We start from the raw sequence: 18616 nt of genomic DNA, 5'->3' as shown, positions 1-18616 counted from the left end.
CTGCAGTACTTGTCTATTAAGCTGCCATTTCCTCTGCTGTGCTCTAGGTGTCCTGGGTACTGTAGTCTTTTTTTTGTTATGTATGCGCTTTTCCCTCCTCTAGCAGCAGTTCATGTTACTATCCCTGCTCTGTGGAGCACACCCTGTTCTGTACATTAATCATGTTCTTCCCAGGAGTCTGCTTTAGTCTTATCATCTGGCTTATTATTACTAGGGAACTGCTCCTGTAGGAAATCATGACTTTTGCCATAATCATGACTATTGCCATAAACTCCACGCCACTGTGTTTTTTTGTTAAGGGGAACTCCACCCAAAGCAGGGTTTTTTTCTGTTGTTTTTTTTTTGCCTAATGAAAGAAAGAAGTCTTTTGCTGCATTGTTTCCAACGGAAGAACCAGCAGTGGGGCTTTTAAAAGCATTCTTTACAACTTTATTTCTGATTGATTCTGCGATTACAGCAGTTTGAGAGTCCTTAAAATATAGTTGTAACCAACTGGCCCTCAGGGCCCCCTAAGAAATGTTCCATGAACATATATTAAATATACTTATCCCCACAGATCACCCTATACCTCCTGGGCCCCCCAGCTGCATTAGAGTTTGCTTACTCTATAATTATACCCCATGTGCTGATTTGCCTGCTTTTATGCATATGCTGCTCAGAGTAAGCTCCAGGGGGCACAAGTAAGCCAAAGCTAACAGACAGGTTAATGGTGTCCTGATAAAACTGCCCCTAGTGTTTTGTGACTGTGATATGGACCTTTAGATTGTAAGCTCCCCTGGGACAGGGACTCATGGGAATGATGTACAACTCTGTAAAGTACTTGGGATAGGGCTGATAAAACATTTGTGTTTTGCGAGATGCACAAAACGCATCCAGACATTGCTTTTAAAGGATCAAATAAAGGCTATATTTTAAGCAACATACTGCCCTAAGTGTCCTGGAGTGCAAGAGCCTGTAAATGTGATTTGCTTGCCCAAATGAGGGTCTAAGGTGCTCATCACACAGTAGCGCCCTGGATGGAATTTATGCCACGACCAAGTCGAGCATATCGTTTATTTGGGGGAAAGAGAATATACTTTATTGAGTGAATAAGAGGGGAGAAATGCCTTGTTAGCCTTCACCCTCCGCCTTCGACCTGACAGAACAGAGAAGAAAGATCACAGGTCTGTGGTTTGGGCTAGAGGATGTGGAAGCAGAAGCCAGCGATCATAAGTTGAGGCACAAAAGGAAGAACATTTGGAAAAGGAGAAGTGAAAGAGGCTGAGCGGAGGCTAATGAGCACAATGGCATCTTACTGACCTTCTACTTGGGCCCTTAGATGGGGAATTCTCTGGGCAGCGATATCTGTGGTACGACAACACCATCACACTTTCATTCCCTTACTAATTGCTTTGGATTTTCTTATTTGTGCTTCATTCAGAGTCCTTCAGGTGTACATCAGTGGCATAACTAGGGGCAAATGGGCCCCACTTTCAAATACGTACTGGGTCCAGACCATTTGCTCTGGGGCCCTCTCCACCTTCCTCCTTATGGTGCACACTTCCAGTTATACCCCCTCTGCTTTCCCATTAGCTACACCACTGTGGTATGTCCAGCTAGTTCTGAACAAGATAGTTTTAGTAGAAACCTCCAGTGTGTTGTCAGACAGCTGCTCTGAGATTTCAGCCCAGACCCTGATGTCATGGATGTTACATCGCCAACAACTACAAGTCCCAAAATCCTTTATGTCCCTGGGGGTGGGGAGGAGGCTACAGTACAAGCACCACCAGGCAAGTCTGTCCTCAGATTACATGTGTTGCCATTCCTATTGGATTGTTGTGCTGCCAGTTAGTGACTGGCAGGTGGTGTGGGCTGCCCTACTGTGTTACATGGGGTAAACAGCATGTGCATTCTCTGTCTAAAAATAACTCTTGGGATGCTTGCTGGGAGAAGTCTGATTTCAGCTCGTGTAGATACAGGAAGAACCTGGCTGCCCTGTTCTTTGTGCCTTGTGTCCACCCTGTTCTTCTGTGCCAAGCAGGGCCTCTCCGGTTCAAACACACTAGAACTTTTGGGGTTCTGCAAACATGCCAGTGCCCCAGAAACGCATCAGGTTCCGGGACAGGAATAACGTTCTGGCCAGGCCAGAGTTTATAACACTTAACCAACCCATGGGTGCTCAACCAGAAGCCAGAAACTCCGGTAAGAAACCAAGTGGGCAAGCTGGTGGCAACACCAGTGAGAATGCCAGGGAGCGGCGCCAGAGCCAGCAGCCTCCAGAAGAGGACTGCATGCAGCTGAACCCATCATTTAAAGGCATCGCCTGGAACTCTCTCATGGCCATCGACATCTGCTTGTCCAAACGTTTGGGTGTCTGCGCCAACAGCACCTCTTCTTGGGGAGGTGCCCGTTCCATGGTTAGACTGATTGGGGTAACCAGTCATGGCTTTCCCTGGATTGGGGGAACCCTATTGTGCTTGTGGAAGAGCAGTACCCTAGCAAGGAGAGAAGTGCTGATGAACCTTCTTCTTGGTAAGTTTGGAGACTTAAAAAGTCTGCTTTTATTATTATTATTATTATTATTATTATTATTATGTTTTGTTGGCCCAAGTTCCCCTTGGTGGATTAACCTTTGGTCAGGGCCCCCTTAGTTTATAATATGGTTTTATATAAATAGGAAAATAGTGGTGTATAAATCATTCCACCATAATTCCATTGGATAGCCAATTGTTTTTACTCCCAAGCATCACCCTAACTGGCCTACAAGCCGAGCCTTCCTAGCCACCACTCCAAGGCCCACCAGGGTTCCAGCACCACAGTTTGGGGACCACTGTCTTAGATCAACAGATGTATTAGGGTATTAAATGTCACCAAGAAGCCCAGTGATCAGAGCATGGCAATGCCTCAGGCCAAGTTCTTTTTGACAGGTCAATTCATTATGACACACAAGTTTAAAACTGGTGATATCTCTAAGCACAATTGAGATGTAACTGGAAGTTGGTGGCTCATAATCTCATTGATGATCCATGTTATTTTAAGTATAGGCAATGGGCTGTTGAGTTAAGCTAGAAGAGGGGCAAGAGTGGCATGACTGGAACCAGGTGGATCTGTCATGTAATGTTCCAAATGCCAGGTTTGCACCATACATAAAAACTGGCAACAACAGAGCCAACAATCGATGCAGTAGATATTCCTAGAACCCAAATCACCTGAAAACTATTGCATAAAGTTGGTGCTGGCCTCTGTATTACAGTGGCAAAATCTGTTTTTATATTGCACCTTTTATAGCTCGGTCTAGCCTAGAGTTGGTGGCCTACCAGGGAATCTCCTGGCAGGCCACACTGTATGAAAAATGCCATTATGTGTACCACAGATCTGTGTAATGATATATCTAGGGGTCCTAGATGTCAGGCTGACAGTGGAGTTAGCCACCAAAGCAGACAACCCGCACCAGTAGAAACCCCTTCCCATCATCCTCTGACAGCCTTCAATCATGAATAATAATTGAGCCAGGCAGAGAAACTAATGTGCCCCCCACCCAGTCTGTTTTCCTATTTGTTTGCATCACTGCTCATCAGGAGAAGGATTAGGTGATCCCCGAGTGACTGCACCATTTAAATCTATTTCTGGGGCTGAACGCCAGATTTGCTGACACCCAGAAAAGTACCCACTGCTGAATCATAAGAGACAAGTTTAAGGCTGAAGCACCCACCAGAAATTATCTAGGGAGGGGTGGGCATGTGCAGGGGCCCCCATGGTTTTGTTCTCCTATAATGTATATCAGAAAGTTGCTTTCATTGTGCTTTTGGGTACATTTCTTTTAAGATGTTGACATTACTCTAAATCATCTGCCTTGGCTTATTATTTCTTTCCCAAATTCCCGTTATTTTTCCTCTCAGCTCTGATGTTGGACATTCTCACAGTGGCCGGAGTACAGAAGCTTTTTAAGCGACGTGGCCCATATGAGATGACCCCTGGAATTCTAGACTACCTGCTACTTGACGTCTATGCTTTTCCTGCAGGACATGCCAGTCGAGCTACCATGGTTTCCAAGTTTTTTCTCAACCACCTAGTGCTCGCTATCCCTCTCCGCATCCTTTTGGTCCTGTGGGCTTTCATTGTTGGACTGTCCCGAATCATGATTGGCCGCCATCATATTAGCGATGTCCTTTTTGGGTTTATCATTGGTTACATGCAGTTTAACCTTGTGGAGGTTCTATGGCTCTCATCCAACACTTGTCAGATGTTGGCTTCTCTTTGGTGAGCCAGACATTATAATGGTGCTTGTTGGCCAAGTCAAGAAAGCCATCTCTGGACTCTAGAGAGACCTTTAAGCACAATGCAAGGACATAGTAGTTGAAATTGGAAAAAAAGGATACATCTTTCTAGTTTGGTCTCTGGAAAGCACAGAACATGTGAGTGGGTCCTCAGAGTCAGGGTCTCTGGCAATGCCTGGAGGCAAAGTCCGAGTACCACTACAAAGGGGTTGTACAATTTCATTAGGCCATGCCATTAACAGGCCAGATTTTTGTGTGTAGTGGGAATAGATACACGTGAAGAGAGATATGTCTTAAATTATTGCTGTAGAGAGGGTACAGATGGGAGGGCTTAAAAGGGAACTCAAAAACTGGCATTATGTAAAAAAACTGGTTTGTTGTTCTTACAGAGGAGGAGGATTTGCTTGAAGAATTGAGAATGACAAAGTCTAGTGGGCAAGTCTGATGAAGTAATATCATGATGATTCAAGAGGTCTCATGCTAGTCTTCTCTGTAGACAGTAATAGATGGTAATGCTAGCAGGGGCTGTACGTCGAATTTGAACATGATGGGTGGCGATGCAGTAAAGTTGCTTCCTGATTATTGGTGCAAAGGTGGAAACAGTCACAGAGTGGTAGGAAATGTCTTTTATGTTTCAGCACCAATACTAGTCAATAAAGATGTTGTTGGGAGAACCAGACATAATGTTTCTTGTTCTGTGATGTCACATTCATGTATAATATTTCATATGTTTTATAAAATCATATAAATGGTTAATAGTTCCATTATATTCATGGATATTTCCTGTTTTATGGTGTCATATTTTTCTATTTTATTATATCGTATTCATGGATAACATTTCCTATTTGATGATGTAATATGTATGGGTAACATTTCCTGGTTTAGGATGTCTTATTTGTGAGTACCATTTTCTGTTTTATAATGTCATAATCATAAAAAAAAACATTTCCTGTTTTATTAACTCAAAGCCAGGGGTAAGTTTCCTGTTTGATGTCATATTCATAGGTAACATTTCCTGTTTTATGATGTCATAGCTATAGGAGACATTTAATTTTTTTTAAATATTTCATATTTTACTTGTGTATGATGTCATATTCATGAGTAACATTTTCTGTTTATGATGTCATAATTTTAAGAAACTTTTATAGTTTTATGATGTCATATTTTTCCTGTTATATGATGTCAAAGGTTCCTGTTTTATGTTTTCATATTCATGACATTCCTGTTTTAGCAGTAAGAGGTTTTGCATCTCATTAACACACAGAGTGCAAAAATGTGTTTTTCCCCACAAGGCAGCTTTTTACCCTAGAATTGCAGCATAATAGCAGGTGCCCAGGTTGCATCCACCATTAAATGCAACAATGCACCACTATTGACACGTTTCAGTAAATTGAGTGCAAGTTGTGGCACATGGATCTGTGCAGCTAGGAACAAAGCAGGATCCCGCACACCCAACAGATAACAGCAATATGCCTGGTGCTCACTGGCAGAGGTTCGGCAGCCCCACAACAGAGTACAGCAAAGGAAATCCAACGGCACACAGGACTGTGAGAAATCTTCAAAAATGTATTTCAATGCGGAGTGCGATGCAACGTTTCGGGGAGTAAAACCCCTTTGTCAAGCATCATGCTTGACAAAGGGGTTTTACTCCCCGAAACGTTGCATCGCACTCCGCATTGAAATACATTTTTGAAGATTTCTCACAGTCCTGTGTGCCGTTGGATTTCCTTTGCTGTACATGGATCTGTGCAGCCATTGGGACAGAATGCTCTGTTTTATATATAGCTAGAATCTCAGCTTCCATAAAGCAGGACATGACTGCTGCTTCCAATGGGGATCAGATATGATCTGTTTAGCCACTGGGAGAGAATGCTCTGTTATACACAGTGTCGGACTGGGCCAGCGGGACACCGGGAAAATACCCGGTGGGCCTGGGCCCTCATGGGCCCTCGCTGACCCAGACCCCCTCCCCCGATCTGCTGGCCCCCCAAAGTAACCGTTTGCACTGCGCGCAGGCATTCACACATCAGTCGCATGTATGCACGGGCCCTGGAGGCAGGGCCTTTTTCATGCTCCTTCCTGCTGCGACCAGCGTAAAACATGGTGTGCGCTCATCAGAGCGGCGGCGCATCAGGGAGGGGGAGGGTCTGTGTGGGCTCTGCAGCAGTGGGAGTCAGAGGTCCGGAGGGGGGCCCTGGGCCCCCCAGTCTGACCCTGGTTATACAGAAAGCTAGAATCTCAGCCGTAAAGGAGGGCAGGACTGTTGCCTGTAGGGATATTTATATATAGAGAATTCCAAGTAGACAGTGTGTGTATCAGCAGAGGTCATTTCTCCAACCTTTGGATAATTCTCAGAAAACATAAACTAGTGAGCAGATTACATTAAGGCAGATTATCTGCCTTATCATATGGACAGCCCCTGGGTTTGCTCCAAAGTCAGCTGCTGTTTGTTATGGGGAGATTTTTCCCTTAGATAGTACAGTATGAGGGTATATCTAATTGTGAGCCCAGAACATTCCTTCTCTGTATATTTGCATTTATACATATGGGAAGAGGGAGGGGCCATATTGATTCCCTTAGATCTGTGATCCCCAACCAATAGCTCGTGTGCAACATGTTGCTCTCCAACCCCTTGGATGTTGCTCCCAGTGGCCTCAAAGCAGGAGCTTATATTTGAATTCCAGGCTTGAAGGCAAGTTTTGGTTGTATAAAAACCAGGTGTACTGCCAAACAGAGCCTCAATGTAGGTTGATAATCCACATAGGGGATACTAAATGGCCAATCACAGCACTTATTTGGCACCCCAAGAATATTTTTCATGTTTGTGTTGCTCCCCAACTCCTTTTTCTTCTGAATGTTGCTTACTGGTTCAAAAGGTTGGGGATCCCTGCCTTAGATAGTACAGTATGAGGATATAGCTAATTGTGAGCCCAGAACATTTCTTCTCTGTATATTTGTATTTATACATATGGGAGGAGAGAGTGCCATATTGTTCCATTTAGACAGTACAGTATGAGGGTATAACTTATTGTGTGCCCAGAACATTCCTTCTCTGTATATTTGTATTTATTCATATGGGAGGGAGGGGCCATATTGATTCCTTTAGACAGTACAGTATGAGGTGTATGGGTGTGCCCAGAATATTCCTTCTCTGTATATTCCAGACTTTGTCCACACCCCCCCCCCATGAACATATTATCTGTTGCTTCTTCCTGCCCAGATAAACCACATCCAGTGTCCCCCAATGCTTATCTGTGGCTGGTTGGCGGTCATCATAGGAAGGGTGGGGGCATAGCCAAAAGTAGATCTTATGTAGAAAGGAATATTAAAACAATGTATTTTGAGACTTCAGGGGGGTGGACCCAAAGATGGCGGCATCTAAACAGAGCTCCCGAGTCAGGGACAAAATCGTGTGCCATCACCACCCAATACCCACATGATACGCATCAAAAAACATTCTCCTGACAAAGGGAAAGTGAGGGGAAAAGATCCGAACACCACCCGGCTCATCCCTCCCCTGCAACGCGCCACGCTAACATCGCAGACCTGGTCCGGATCTAGCAGTAGCACCTGCAACCCGGAGATGATAGGTCGATGAGTGGGACTCCAACCAACAACGATTCCCAGACAAATTAGAAACACAATCCGGTCACGGGACAGGGCCAAGATGCGACTGCCAGGCTAGGAAGTGCAGGCCTAAATGCACCGCCCCAGACTGACTCGCACAAGGCCCAGGTGCAACCAAATAAAAGGAAATGCTGGCCCTAATATCAACGCAACATCTTAGGTGTCCTTAATACCACTCAAGGGAAAAACAGAATAACCCCTGCAAAGCTGAACAACTAAAGGCAATATCAGAAATATTAACCCAAAGAAGTTCAGATACTTTGCACTAAACGTTTGCTTCTGCTCAAAAAGGGCAACAAGCAAATAATACATCTAACTAAAGGTGAACTTTTGGTACTCTTGTACATATAACTTTAAAATAAATACACACAAGATAAAAAATGCCGTATTGCAACCAAAAAAAATTTAAAATATGCAGCGGTGTAACTAGATGTTAATGGGCCCCACAGCTAATTATTTTTCAGGCCCCCAAAATATCTAGAGTTTGACTTGTTTTATCAATATTTATTTACTGTAAATTCTATATGAATTAGGGTCTCTTGGGGCCCCTATAATTCCTGGGCTCCCCTGCAGTTGCAGGGTCTGCTTCCTCTGTAGTTACGGCCTTGAAAATATGACATATCAGTCTTAAAGAGACATAAAAACTTTTTTTCCCTTTGTAAACACAAAGAGCAGACGCCTCTCTTCTGACTTTGGCAGGGACAAGGGAGAAATCTACTCTGGAAACAAAGGAAATCTACTGAACTAGATACAAAGGAAAACATGAGAAATTAACCTAATATACAAACTATAAACAAATATCTGAAGACTCTAAACAAAAGACATGAAAAAATATTTAGGTCAAACAACCACAAACCCACGAAGACAACCAAAACAGACACGGGATGAAAAAAAGGGAACAGAGGACTCATATCCAATGGAGTGAGAACCTGAAACCTCCAATCTACCTGCATCACAACTGATCCAACTACAAGACTTAACATAGCTGTTAGGACCTTTGCTAGATCAAAAACTAGCAGGCATAAAATAACCCATAACAGAAATCCTTCAACAAATTACCAACCAAACACAAAGAATGACTGATGCTGAACAAAGAATCAGCACATTGGAAGATGTAATGGATAAATCACAAAAAATAATAGACATACAACAAAGGGAAATCACTATCCTAGCTGACAAAGTGGACGACCTGGAAAATAGGAGTAGATGAAACAACCTCCGAATAGTGGGCTTCCCAGAATTAGTAAAAGGAACAGAATTGGAACTACTATTAACAAACAAATTACCTAATCTATTGTGGCTTGCACATGTAAATTTTGAGGGGATTAGTTAATGGTGGGCAGGCAGCAAAGGAGCAATTAGACAGTGACACACGGCTCTTCAAGGAAAATACAGGTTTATTTTCCCACTTTTAAACAAACAGTCAATTTTGCACAGGGTTGAACATTGTAGCAAACAAACATAAATCATAAAATAAAAAACCTTGCCCACTGGGCACTAACTTCCCACTTTGAAGCAGTCCCTGACTAGACTGGGCCCCTTGTGGATGACCAGCACAACAAAACAGTATTGTGTGGCTCACCCCTGTACTCACAGGACTCTTTCCTGTTAAAGAGTTCAGCTTTCTGGCTTCCTTCACTCTCATAGTCAGACTCACCAACTTGACCCACTCACAGTCCTGGTCACTTTCTGCTTCAGGCAGTCACAGGCAGCACTGGAGAGGCGCAGGGCAAAAAGAGAAGTGTTTATTGACTTTATACCTTCTTTCCTTCCTTTCCCCTTCCCCTTTCTCTTAATACTTTAAATTTTTTCTTTCTACTGCAGATTTAAATGAGACAAGCATTGTAATAGAAAAAACCCACTGACCAACTCCAGATACTCTCATGGAATGTGGGAGGCCTAAATTCTCTGATAAAACAGAGAAAAGTTCTGGATAGACTGAAAAAAGAAAAAACCCAAATCCTCCTACAAGAAACTCACAGGCATAGAAAAGATAACCAAACGTTAAAAGATAAATGGTTACAAATAGTGATGCCTCCTTTACTACCAAATCAAGGGGGGTAGCGATATTGATTAATAAAGATCTGCAATGTGATATTCTGAAAACATATAAGGACAAGAATGGGCGATATGCAATGATAAATCTAGATATTCATGGAACTGTATACATAATTGTAAATATTTACGCCCCACATCAACTTTTGGGAGGCTGTGAATATCATACTAATATCATACAAGGAGGAGATGCCAATGTAGTTTGGAATGACTCCATCGACAAAACAGGTAAATAAACCACACATTCATGAAACAGAGCAAAACCTCTACATACACTATGCAAAGTTCTACAAATATAAGACACATACAGACACATACATCCCACAGCAATAGACTACATCTTTTATTCAGGTGTACATAACAGGTATTCAAGTTTAGGCTATCTATCCATTTCACAGACACTGCTAACGGCCTTGTCTTCTGCCAGAATAGGCAACATAGATATCTCCAATCACACACCTCAGCAAATTTAAAACTGAAAATGCCCCAAATCTTAAAATTGGAGTTTCCCAGCCTATTTGAATGCCAGTGAAGACTTCCAATTATTTCTGTAATCATGCTGGGAAAATTATATGAATGATAACATTGACCATTGGGACAACCAACAAATATGGGCAGCAGCAAAACTGGTATTAGGCTAAGGCCACACTAGGCGATAGCGCCGCGATTTGACTCGCGGCGACTTCTCGCCGCGACTTTTCAGCCGCAATCGCTGGGGAAACTTTTGCGCTGGCGTCTATGGGGAATCGCGAAAAATCGCCAGCGTAAAAACACACGCGGCGATCTTTTCTCTACTGTCGCTCGAAATTGCCTCGCTAGGCGATTTCGAGCGACAATAGAAAAAAGATCGCCGCGTGTGTTTTTACGCTGGCGATTTTTCGCGATTCCCCATAGACGCCAGCGCAAAAGTTTCCCCAGCGATTGCGGCTTAAAAGTCGTGGCGAAAAGTCGCCGCGAGTCAAATCGCGGCGCTATCGCCTAGTGTGGCCTTAGCCTTAAGGTGACAGATAACCTCAAACAAAGGAAGAGCTACTGTATAATGAAAAATGTAATAGCTTACAAAAACAATTAACAAAACACTATATAGCTTTCAAAAAAACCAACACACAGAGCGACAAAAATAAATACTAATAAACGAAACAACTATTTGACGCATTTATTAACAGAAAAAGCATATAAAACAAAAAGACACACAGCAAATAGATTTTACAGACATGGTAATAAATCTGGCAAATTATTAGCACAGTTGGCTAAAAGACAGTCCCGCACCACATTTATACAAAGTATCAAAACATCAGATGGATGGACACGTGATCCTAAACAAATTACAAATGAACTAACAGAATATTTTAGGAAATTCTATGACGTCTCAGAAGACGAACCACAATTCCTACGAGAAGCTGGCCTCTGGAAACTGACGGTCCAAGACAGGGAAATTTTAGACTTACCTATAACAGAAAAAGAGATATTAGACACAATTAAACAATTAAAAAATGGGAAATCACCAGGGCCGGATGGCCTCCATGCAGAATTTTACAAATAATTATCATCAAACATAATACCAACCCTAGCCACATTATACAACAACACTTTACAGGGTAAACCATTATGGCATGAAGTAAATGTGGCTAGGATAATACTAATTCCCAAAGAAAACAGAGATCCCACAGATTCAGCTTTATACAGAGAAATATCACTGTTAAACCAAGACAGAAAGAGCATGACTAAAATAATGGCAGACAATTACTGTGCCAGGAAAACTATTATCCGAACCTATCTACCCCACCCACCCTAAAGAGATGGAAATCTGTAATAAACCAAGCACTTCCCTTTAACAAGCTAACATATATTAGTAGAGGCGGCCTGATAAATTTGAGAAAGTCTGGGGTGCATGGGCTGATATGATTGATACAAACACACCCCAGGACTCTATATAGCAAAACTACCTACATATATGGGAACAGAAGCTAACACATGCTCATGGCCCAAATAACCCCCCCATGTACCCGTTTTTTTCTGAAATTTAAAACAAAAAAAAGGGTTTGTTCTTCAATTGTGGAAATCATTAATTCAGAGATGACTCATTTTGGTGAAGAGTCGCTCAACCCATGTGAATAACAATGTATGGCTTCAATATTATTGTAAGAGTATTCTTTATTTTTGTATGTTGAAGATGTAACCAATAAATAAAAAACTTTAAAAAAAATAAGGGCAGAAAGACTACTAACGAATACTACCCAACATACTTAACAAACACCAAGTAGGATTCCTAAAAAAAATTGACATCCATTCCGTGCACTCTGGAAAATGATAGAGGTGGTTTATTACAGCAACCTAGAGAAAAGGAAACATGGCATGTTAATAAATCTAGACGAAGACAGAGCCTTTGACAGAATACAGTATCTCACGCCCCTACAACATTTATGACAGTTAACAATCCAACACAGATAGGCTCCCAATTAAAAGAGGAACAAGTCAGGGCTGCCCATTATTGCCTCTTCTCTTCAACATAGCCATCGACCCACTAATAAACCATACACTTAAAAACATAAACACAACATAAAAGGAATACAAGCCAGACAAACAGATTTAAAGGTCATGGCTTTTGCCGACGACATCTTTTTATTTTTAGGCCAACCCAAAACAGAAATACCTATATAATTAGAGATCATACAAAGATTTGGAAAAGTAACTGAATTTCAAATAAACTTAAACAAATCAGAAGCACTTCAACCCCACCACTCAGAATCCACAGACTGACTCACACATTTGCCCTTCAAAAAAAACACCCAACACAAATATCTAGGAATCAAAATAACTTTGCACTACAAAAACATATATGCATTAAATATAAGAAAAACAATAGGTTCCTCCCTAAAACTCAGGGAGGAACCTATTTCCCTAATTTCAAAGAATACATTACAGCTCTACTTAGATATGCAGGAGACTGGATTCTCAACCGAGACAAATGCACAACTGTAGCCCTAGACCTATATTTAACAAAAGAATACTCTCTCAATTACCTACTACATGCACCTTTACACGAGATCCCCCCACAATTACATTATAATCCCCTATTTATACATACATACAAAGCATGACAATCAATCAAGAAGAAGCAGAATCTATCATCACACATCTCCTCATATCTATGATGGAGAGGAAATAAAAATTCCCAATGGGTATACGAAACTGTTATTTTTTGGGTAGCCGAGGATGATTAGAGTATAAAAGTGCTTTATTAGCAGACTCTTGCAGCCATTACACAACAGTAACTTTCACTTTTAAGATGTCAGGAGGTATGCACAGTATAAGTCTGGGCACAGTGACATCTCCAGGCCATTTGCATAAACACCACAGAAACCCAATACTCACCCTATGGAGGAACAAAGGATTACAAAACCTAAACAATATATTAGATGATAACTACTTGGTGCTCTCCCAAACAAAACTCACTGAAAAATTCCCTTTCACAATACCACACATATTCCTTAGTTTAAAACTTACCTACTTCATAACTCGCATAACCCTCCAACTAACAGACAGGGACAAAGATAACTTATTAAACCATATCTGGAAAAACAACAATACAAAACAAACAACTTCACAAATTTACCAGACTATTAGAACTACAATACAACGAGAAGATGAAAAGAAACCAAGCTTCACATGAACCGCAGATATTCCAAACATAACAAAAACAGACATTTTAAAACAACACATGCATATCATGACTACTCCCAGCAAGAGATGACCCTCCAAATTCTCCATAACTCATGTCTCACTCCAATCAGAAGATACAAAATGGGTAATCTCTCCTCTGACAAATGCCTAAAATGCTGATCCCCAAAAGCTGACTTAATACACAACCTTTGGTCATGCTCAGTATTACAACCTCTTGGCAAGAGGTAACCTCATATGGAAAATGGATGACTGGGAAATCTTTTAAAAATGCAACTAGAATGGGCATTATTAAGTAACACTACAATATATACCCAATTAACAAAGTCAGAAAAAGACATGATTGAAAGACTAGCGGCAGCAGCCCGGAAAGTGATAGTACAACAATGGCTAACCACTGAACCTCCATCCATATCATTAGTCAAACATAAACTACATAATTTATTTCACATGGACTGGCTGGACGCAACTATCAAAAAAGAACAAAACACAACATAAATAAAAACCGCTCCCACAACACATCAGACAGATATCTCACAGTCTACACATTCTGACAAACAACATGGTATGATATAGAAACTTTAAGAGAACCAGGGCCGGGCCAAGGGGTAGTCAGAGTAGTCACGTGCCTAGGGCGCAAAGCTGGGGGGACGCCAGGCACGCACCTCCTCTGTCGCCTACCCCCAGTCCGGTGCCCGACTCTTTTTGTTTTTATGTCTTCAATTCGCGCATGCGCAGAAGCACAAAAGAAGTAAAAAACACCACTTTTCCTGCATATGCGCACGCGATCGACACCTTGCGCATGCGCACTTGGGCTAAGCCGGCACCGCGTCCGCCGGCTTGCCTTGGGCACATGTGCGGCGTGGCCCGGCCCTGAAGAGAACACTCACTTATCATGGAGTCATCCCAATATCTTGATGCCTGGCAACAGGAACAAGAAAGGCAGTAACACACACCTCCCAGGAGTCATCAAATCAACATAATGTTGGCAACCTATCCACAAAATTCCCTATAAGGTCTCACACCTGACGTTGAGCTGAATATTTAAAACATCAATGTATATTGTTCAAACAACTGTTTAAAATCTTAATTTTTCAATGGAAATGTACCAACATAATTTGTTTGTTCTGTAATGTGATAAAATAAAAACATGTTTTCAGATAAAAAAAAAATGTATATCTATTTGTTTCTTGCCATACTGCTTGCCTCCACAGCAGCACCCCTAGTGTTCATAAGAGAAATTACAGCTGTGATTCTGCTGCAGATTGCAGACAAATACTGACCATTATGAGAGGAGAAAAGCTTACAATCTTAAAGTGCTTTACTGTTTATAAAAGCTAATGGAGACAAGTTTTTATTTTTGGCTCCAGATACCCTTTGACCGTTAATGGGGCCTGCAGCATCAGCTAGTCTGGTCCCCCCCCTCCTGTTACTTAGGAATGGATGGACCTTAGCAGCGTCTCCTCTATAAATAATATTATATATATATATATATATATATATATATATATATATATATATATATATATATATATATATATATATATATAATATGTCCAATGGTACCTGCACTCCAACCACTTGTACTTTCACGGTGTAAGGGCCCGAAGGCGCAGTTAGAGTGCGGACCAAGGAGGAGGCAGGTAGTCAGCGAGTTCGTGGTACAAAAGGGATCAGGCAGGAGAATAGTCGAGGTACAGGCAAAGGGTTCAATCCAGGCAGCAAAGGGTCAATCCGAATAACAGGCAAGGTTGGTACACAAGAAATCAGTCAATAATATAACACCCAGAAATCACGAAGATGAACCTATACTTGGGCAACATCTGTAGTGTCCAAGGGGTTTAAATAGGCAAGGTTTGGCGCCAAGATTTGGACGCGATGACGTCATGACGCTGACGCCGGCGTCAAGACCATTCCGTCGCCGGCGACCAATCGGTGGGCGAGAAGAAGCCGACGTCATCACTCTGCGACCAGCAGGATCCACGTGGGGAAGGAAGGAGTCGCCATTTTGGACGCCGTCGCCATCTTGGAGGTAAGAAACTTCTGTTTCCATTACAGTACCCCCTTCCTTAGGGGGGCCTCAGGACCACCAAAACCGGGACTGGAAGGAAATTGTTTGTGGAATCTTTGGATAAGAAGAGGAGCATGGACGTCAGAATCCTTCACCCAGGAGCACTCCTCGGGACCAAACCCCTTCCACTCAATTAAATACTGTAACCTACCCCTGGAAATTCGAGAGTCCAGAATTCTTTTGACTTCAAACTCTTGGTGTCCATCAATAAGAACAGGAGTAGGAGAAGATGAAGAAGAAGAAGAAGAAGAGGAGTCTTTAGCCGGCTTGAAAAGAGATACATGGAAGACATTAGGAATCCGCATTTCAGGAGGAAGCTGAAGACGAACTGCCACGGGATTGATGATTTCAACAATAGGGAAAGGACCGATGAACTTGGGACCGAGTTTGGGAGTAGGAACTTTAAGATGAATATTCCGTGTAGAAAGCCAGACCTTGTCACCGAGGCAATATTGTGGAGACGAAACTCTTCTCTTGTCCGCGAATTTCTTCTGAGACAAAGAACTTTTCTCCAAATTAGCTTTGGTGGCTACCCAGATGGCAAGCATATGAGCAGCCTGATCATTGGCAGCAGGGACGTTAGTGAGAAGAAGATCTTGAGGGAATGCAAGAGGATTTTGGCCATAGACACAAAAGAATGGAGATTTCTCGGAAGAAGCGTGCATAGCGTTGTTATGAGCGAATTCTGCCCAAGGAAGAAGATCTGCCCAATCGTCCTGGCACAAAGATACATGGCAACGAAGAAATTGCTCCAAAGCTTGATTGACTCTCTCGGCAGCTCCATTAGATTGGGGGTGATAGGCAGAGGAAAATTGGAGAGAGATATGAAGTGCTTTGCATAGCGATCTCCAAAATTTGGAAACGAATTGGGAACCTCTGTCAGACACCACTTCAGCCGGGAATCCATGAAGACGAAAGATATGTTGGATGAATAATTTAGAGAGTTCTTGAGCAGAAGGTAGCTTTCGCAGGGGAATGAAATGGGCCATCTTGCTGAATCTGTCAATCACGACCCAGATAACTGTATGACCGAGGGAAACAGGCAAATCCACAATGAAATCCATTCCCTCTCGTCCAGATGAGTCCATGGACGAGAGGGAATGGGTAAAGGTAGAAGTAATCCTTTGGGAGGAGAGTGACCAGACTTGGAGGCAGCACAAACAGAACAAGAAGAGACAAAATCTTTGACGTCCTTTTGAAGGGAAGGCCACCATACTAGGCGAGACAGGAGTTCGGTAGTTTTCTTAATTCCAAGATGGCCAGCTTGTCTGGAATTATGGGACTGAGTAAGGATGTAATGACGGAGATCTGGAGGAACAAAAGCAACTCCCAAAGGAGTATCACCAGGAGCAGAGGACTGTGCAGATAATAACTGAGAGGCCATGGTGGGAAATAAGGCAGCAATAATTTTGACGGGAGGCACAATGGGTTCAGGATCCTCGGAACACGAATCTTCAGGAATGAAGCTTCTAGAAAGGGCGTCAGCCTTCCTGTTTCTGGATCCCGGACGGAACGTGATTACGAAATTGAATTTGGAGAAGAAAAGTGCCCATCTAGCTTGCCTGGGATTAAGGCGCTTAAGAGACTGGATATATTCAAGATTTTTGTGATCCGTAAAGATAGATACTGGCACAGATGATCCTTCCAACAGATGTCTCCATTCTTCAAGAGCTAATTTGACTGCCAACAGATGTCTCCATTCTTCAAGAGCTAATTTGACTGCCAACAGCTCACGGTTTCCCACATCATAGTTCTGCTCAGGAGAAGAAAACTTTTTAGAAAAGAAAGCACAAGGATGTAGTTTGCCATCATTAGAAGACCTTTGAGACAACACAGCACCAGCCCCAACGTCAGAGGCATCCACTTCAATGAAGAATGGTAGAAGAGGATCCGGGTGTCTAAGAATTGGAGCAGAAGAAAAAGAATCTTTAAGGATCTTTTTTTTTTTTTTTTCAATTTGCAGGTTTATTGTGCAATAAAGGTATATATAACATTGATACGTTGTTTTTGAGGAGCATACAAAAAAAACCCACATAGCAACATCGTAAGTTATACAGATTGAGGTTACTCAAGAAAAATAAAAGATAAGAGTAGCAAAACCAAAGTAAGAAAAAAAGAAAAAGAATACACGGCAGTACATGGCAAATAATCAACTATACATGAAATCACAATAGGACAGGGCTTTTAGCAGATCATGGGAAGCCCTAGAAACAGAGTCATTCAGATAGAATGGTTCAATCAGCCAAGATGGGGTGCCACGGATCCCATATCTGAGCATATTTAAGCTTATCCTCTATGGATCCTGCTGCCAAGCGTTCCATAACTTCCCTTGAGTCCAGTTGTTGCATTAAACAGGATATGGTAGGGGTCACATTAAGCTTCCAAGTCCTGCAATCAGAGTGACCGCAGTATTGAACACTTGAAATAGCAACTTTGGGTTATCATAAGAACAGTTATCAGGATAAATCTGCAATAATCCTATTTGGGGCAGGAAAGGAAGGTCACATTGTAGTCTATCCTTAATCAAAGCAAACACTTCAGTCCAAAACGGTTGAACTGTGGGACACAGCCACCACATGTGCAAAAGGGAGCCAATCTCACCACAGTTTCTCCAGCAGAATGGAGAATGGTGGGGTGCTATTTTAGCTATACGTTGAGGAGTGAGGTACCAACGGTGTGTTACTTTCGTATGCGTTTCCACATGATTAGTGCAACATGAGGCACCCTTCGAAGCTGTAAGGCATTGTTGCCATTGATGTGACGAAAATTGGGTCTGCAAATCCTCCTCCCATTTTAGCATATAAGGGAATTTGAAGTCCTCTGGCAAGTGAAGTTGCTGCTGGTAGCAGTCCGAGATAATCGCTCTACCATTCCATGCTACGTTACAAAGATATTCAATTCTGGTACGAGGTCTCATGGTTTTAAC

General features: G+C 42.3%; 1 protein-coding gene across 1 annotated transcript; it reads left to right on the top strand.

The window, feature by feature from the left end:
* Positions 1-820: 820 nt before the first annotated feature.
* LOC108699938 (inactive phospholipid phosphatase 7) lies at positions 821-5012 on the top strand. Its single transcript, XM_018232664.2, has 2 exons — positions 821-2511; positions 3879-5012. Exons 1-2 carry the CDS (start codon positions 2067-2069, stop codon positions 4241-4243), a joined length of 810 nt encoding a protein of 269 aa, XP_018088153.1. The 5' UTR covers positions 821-2066; the 3' UTR covers positions 4244-5012.
* The last annotated feature ends 13604 nt before the right edge of the window (positions 5013-18616 follow it).

Source organism: Xenopus laevis, chromosome 8S (genome assembly GCF_017654675.1).
Source record: "Xenopus laevis strain J_2021 chromosome 8S, Xenopus_laevis_v10.1, whole genome shotgun sequence".
NCBI classification, from domain to species: Eukaryota; Metazoa; Chordata; class Amphibia; order Anura; family Pipidae; genus Xenopus; species Xenopus laevis.
This window is presented reverse-complemented; position numbering and strand designations above follow the sequence as displayed.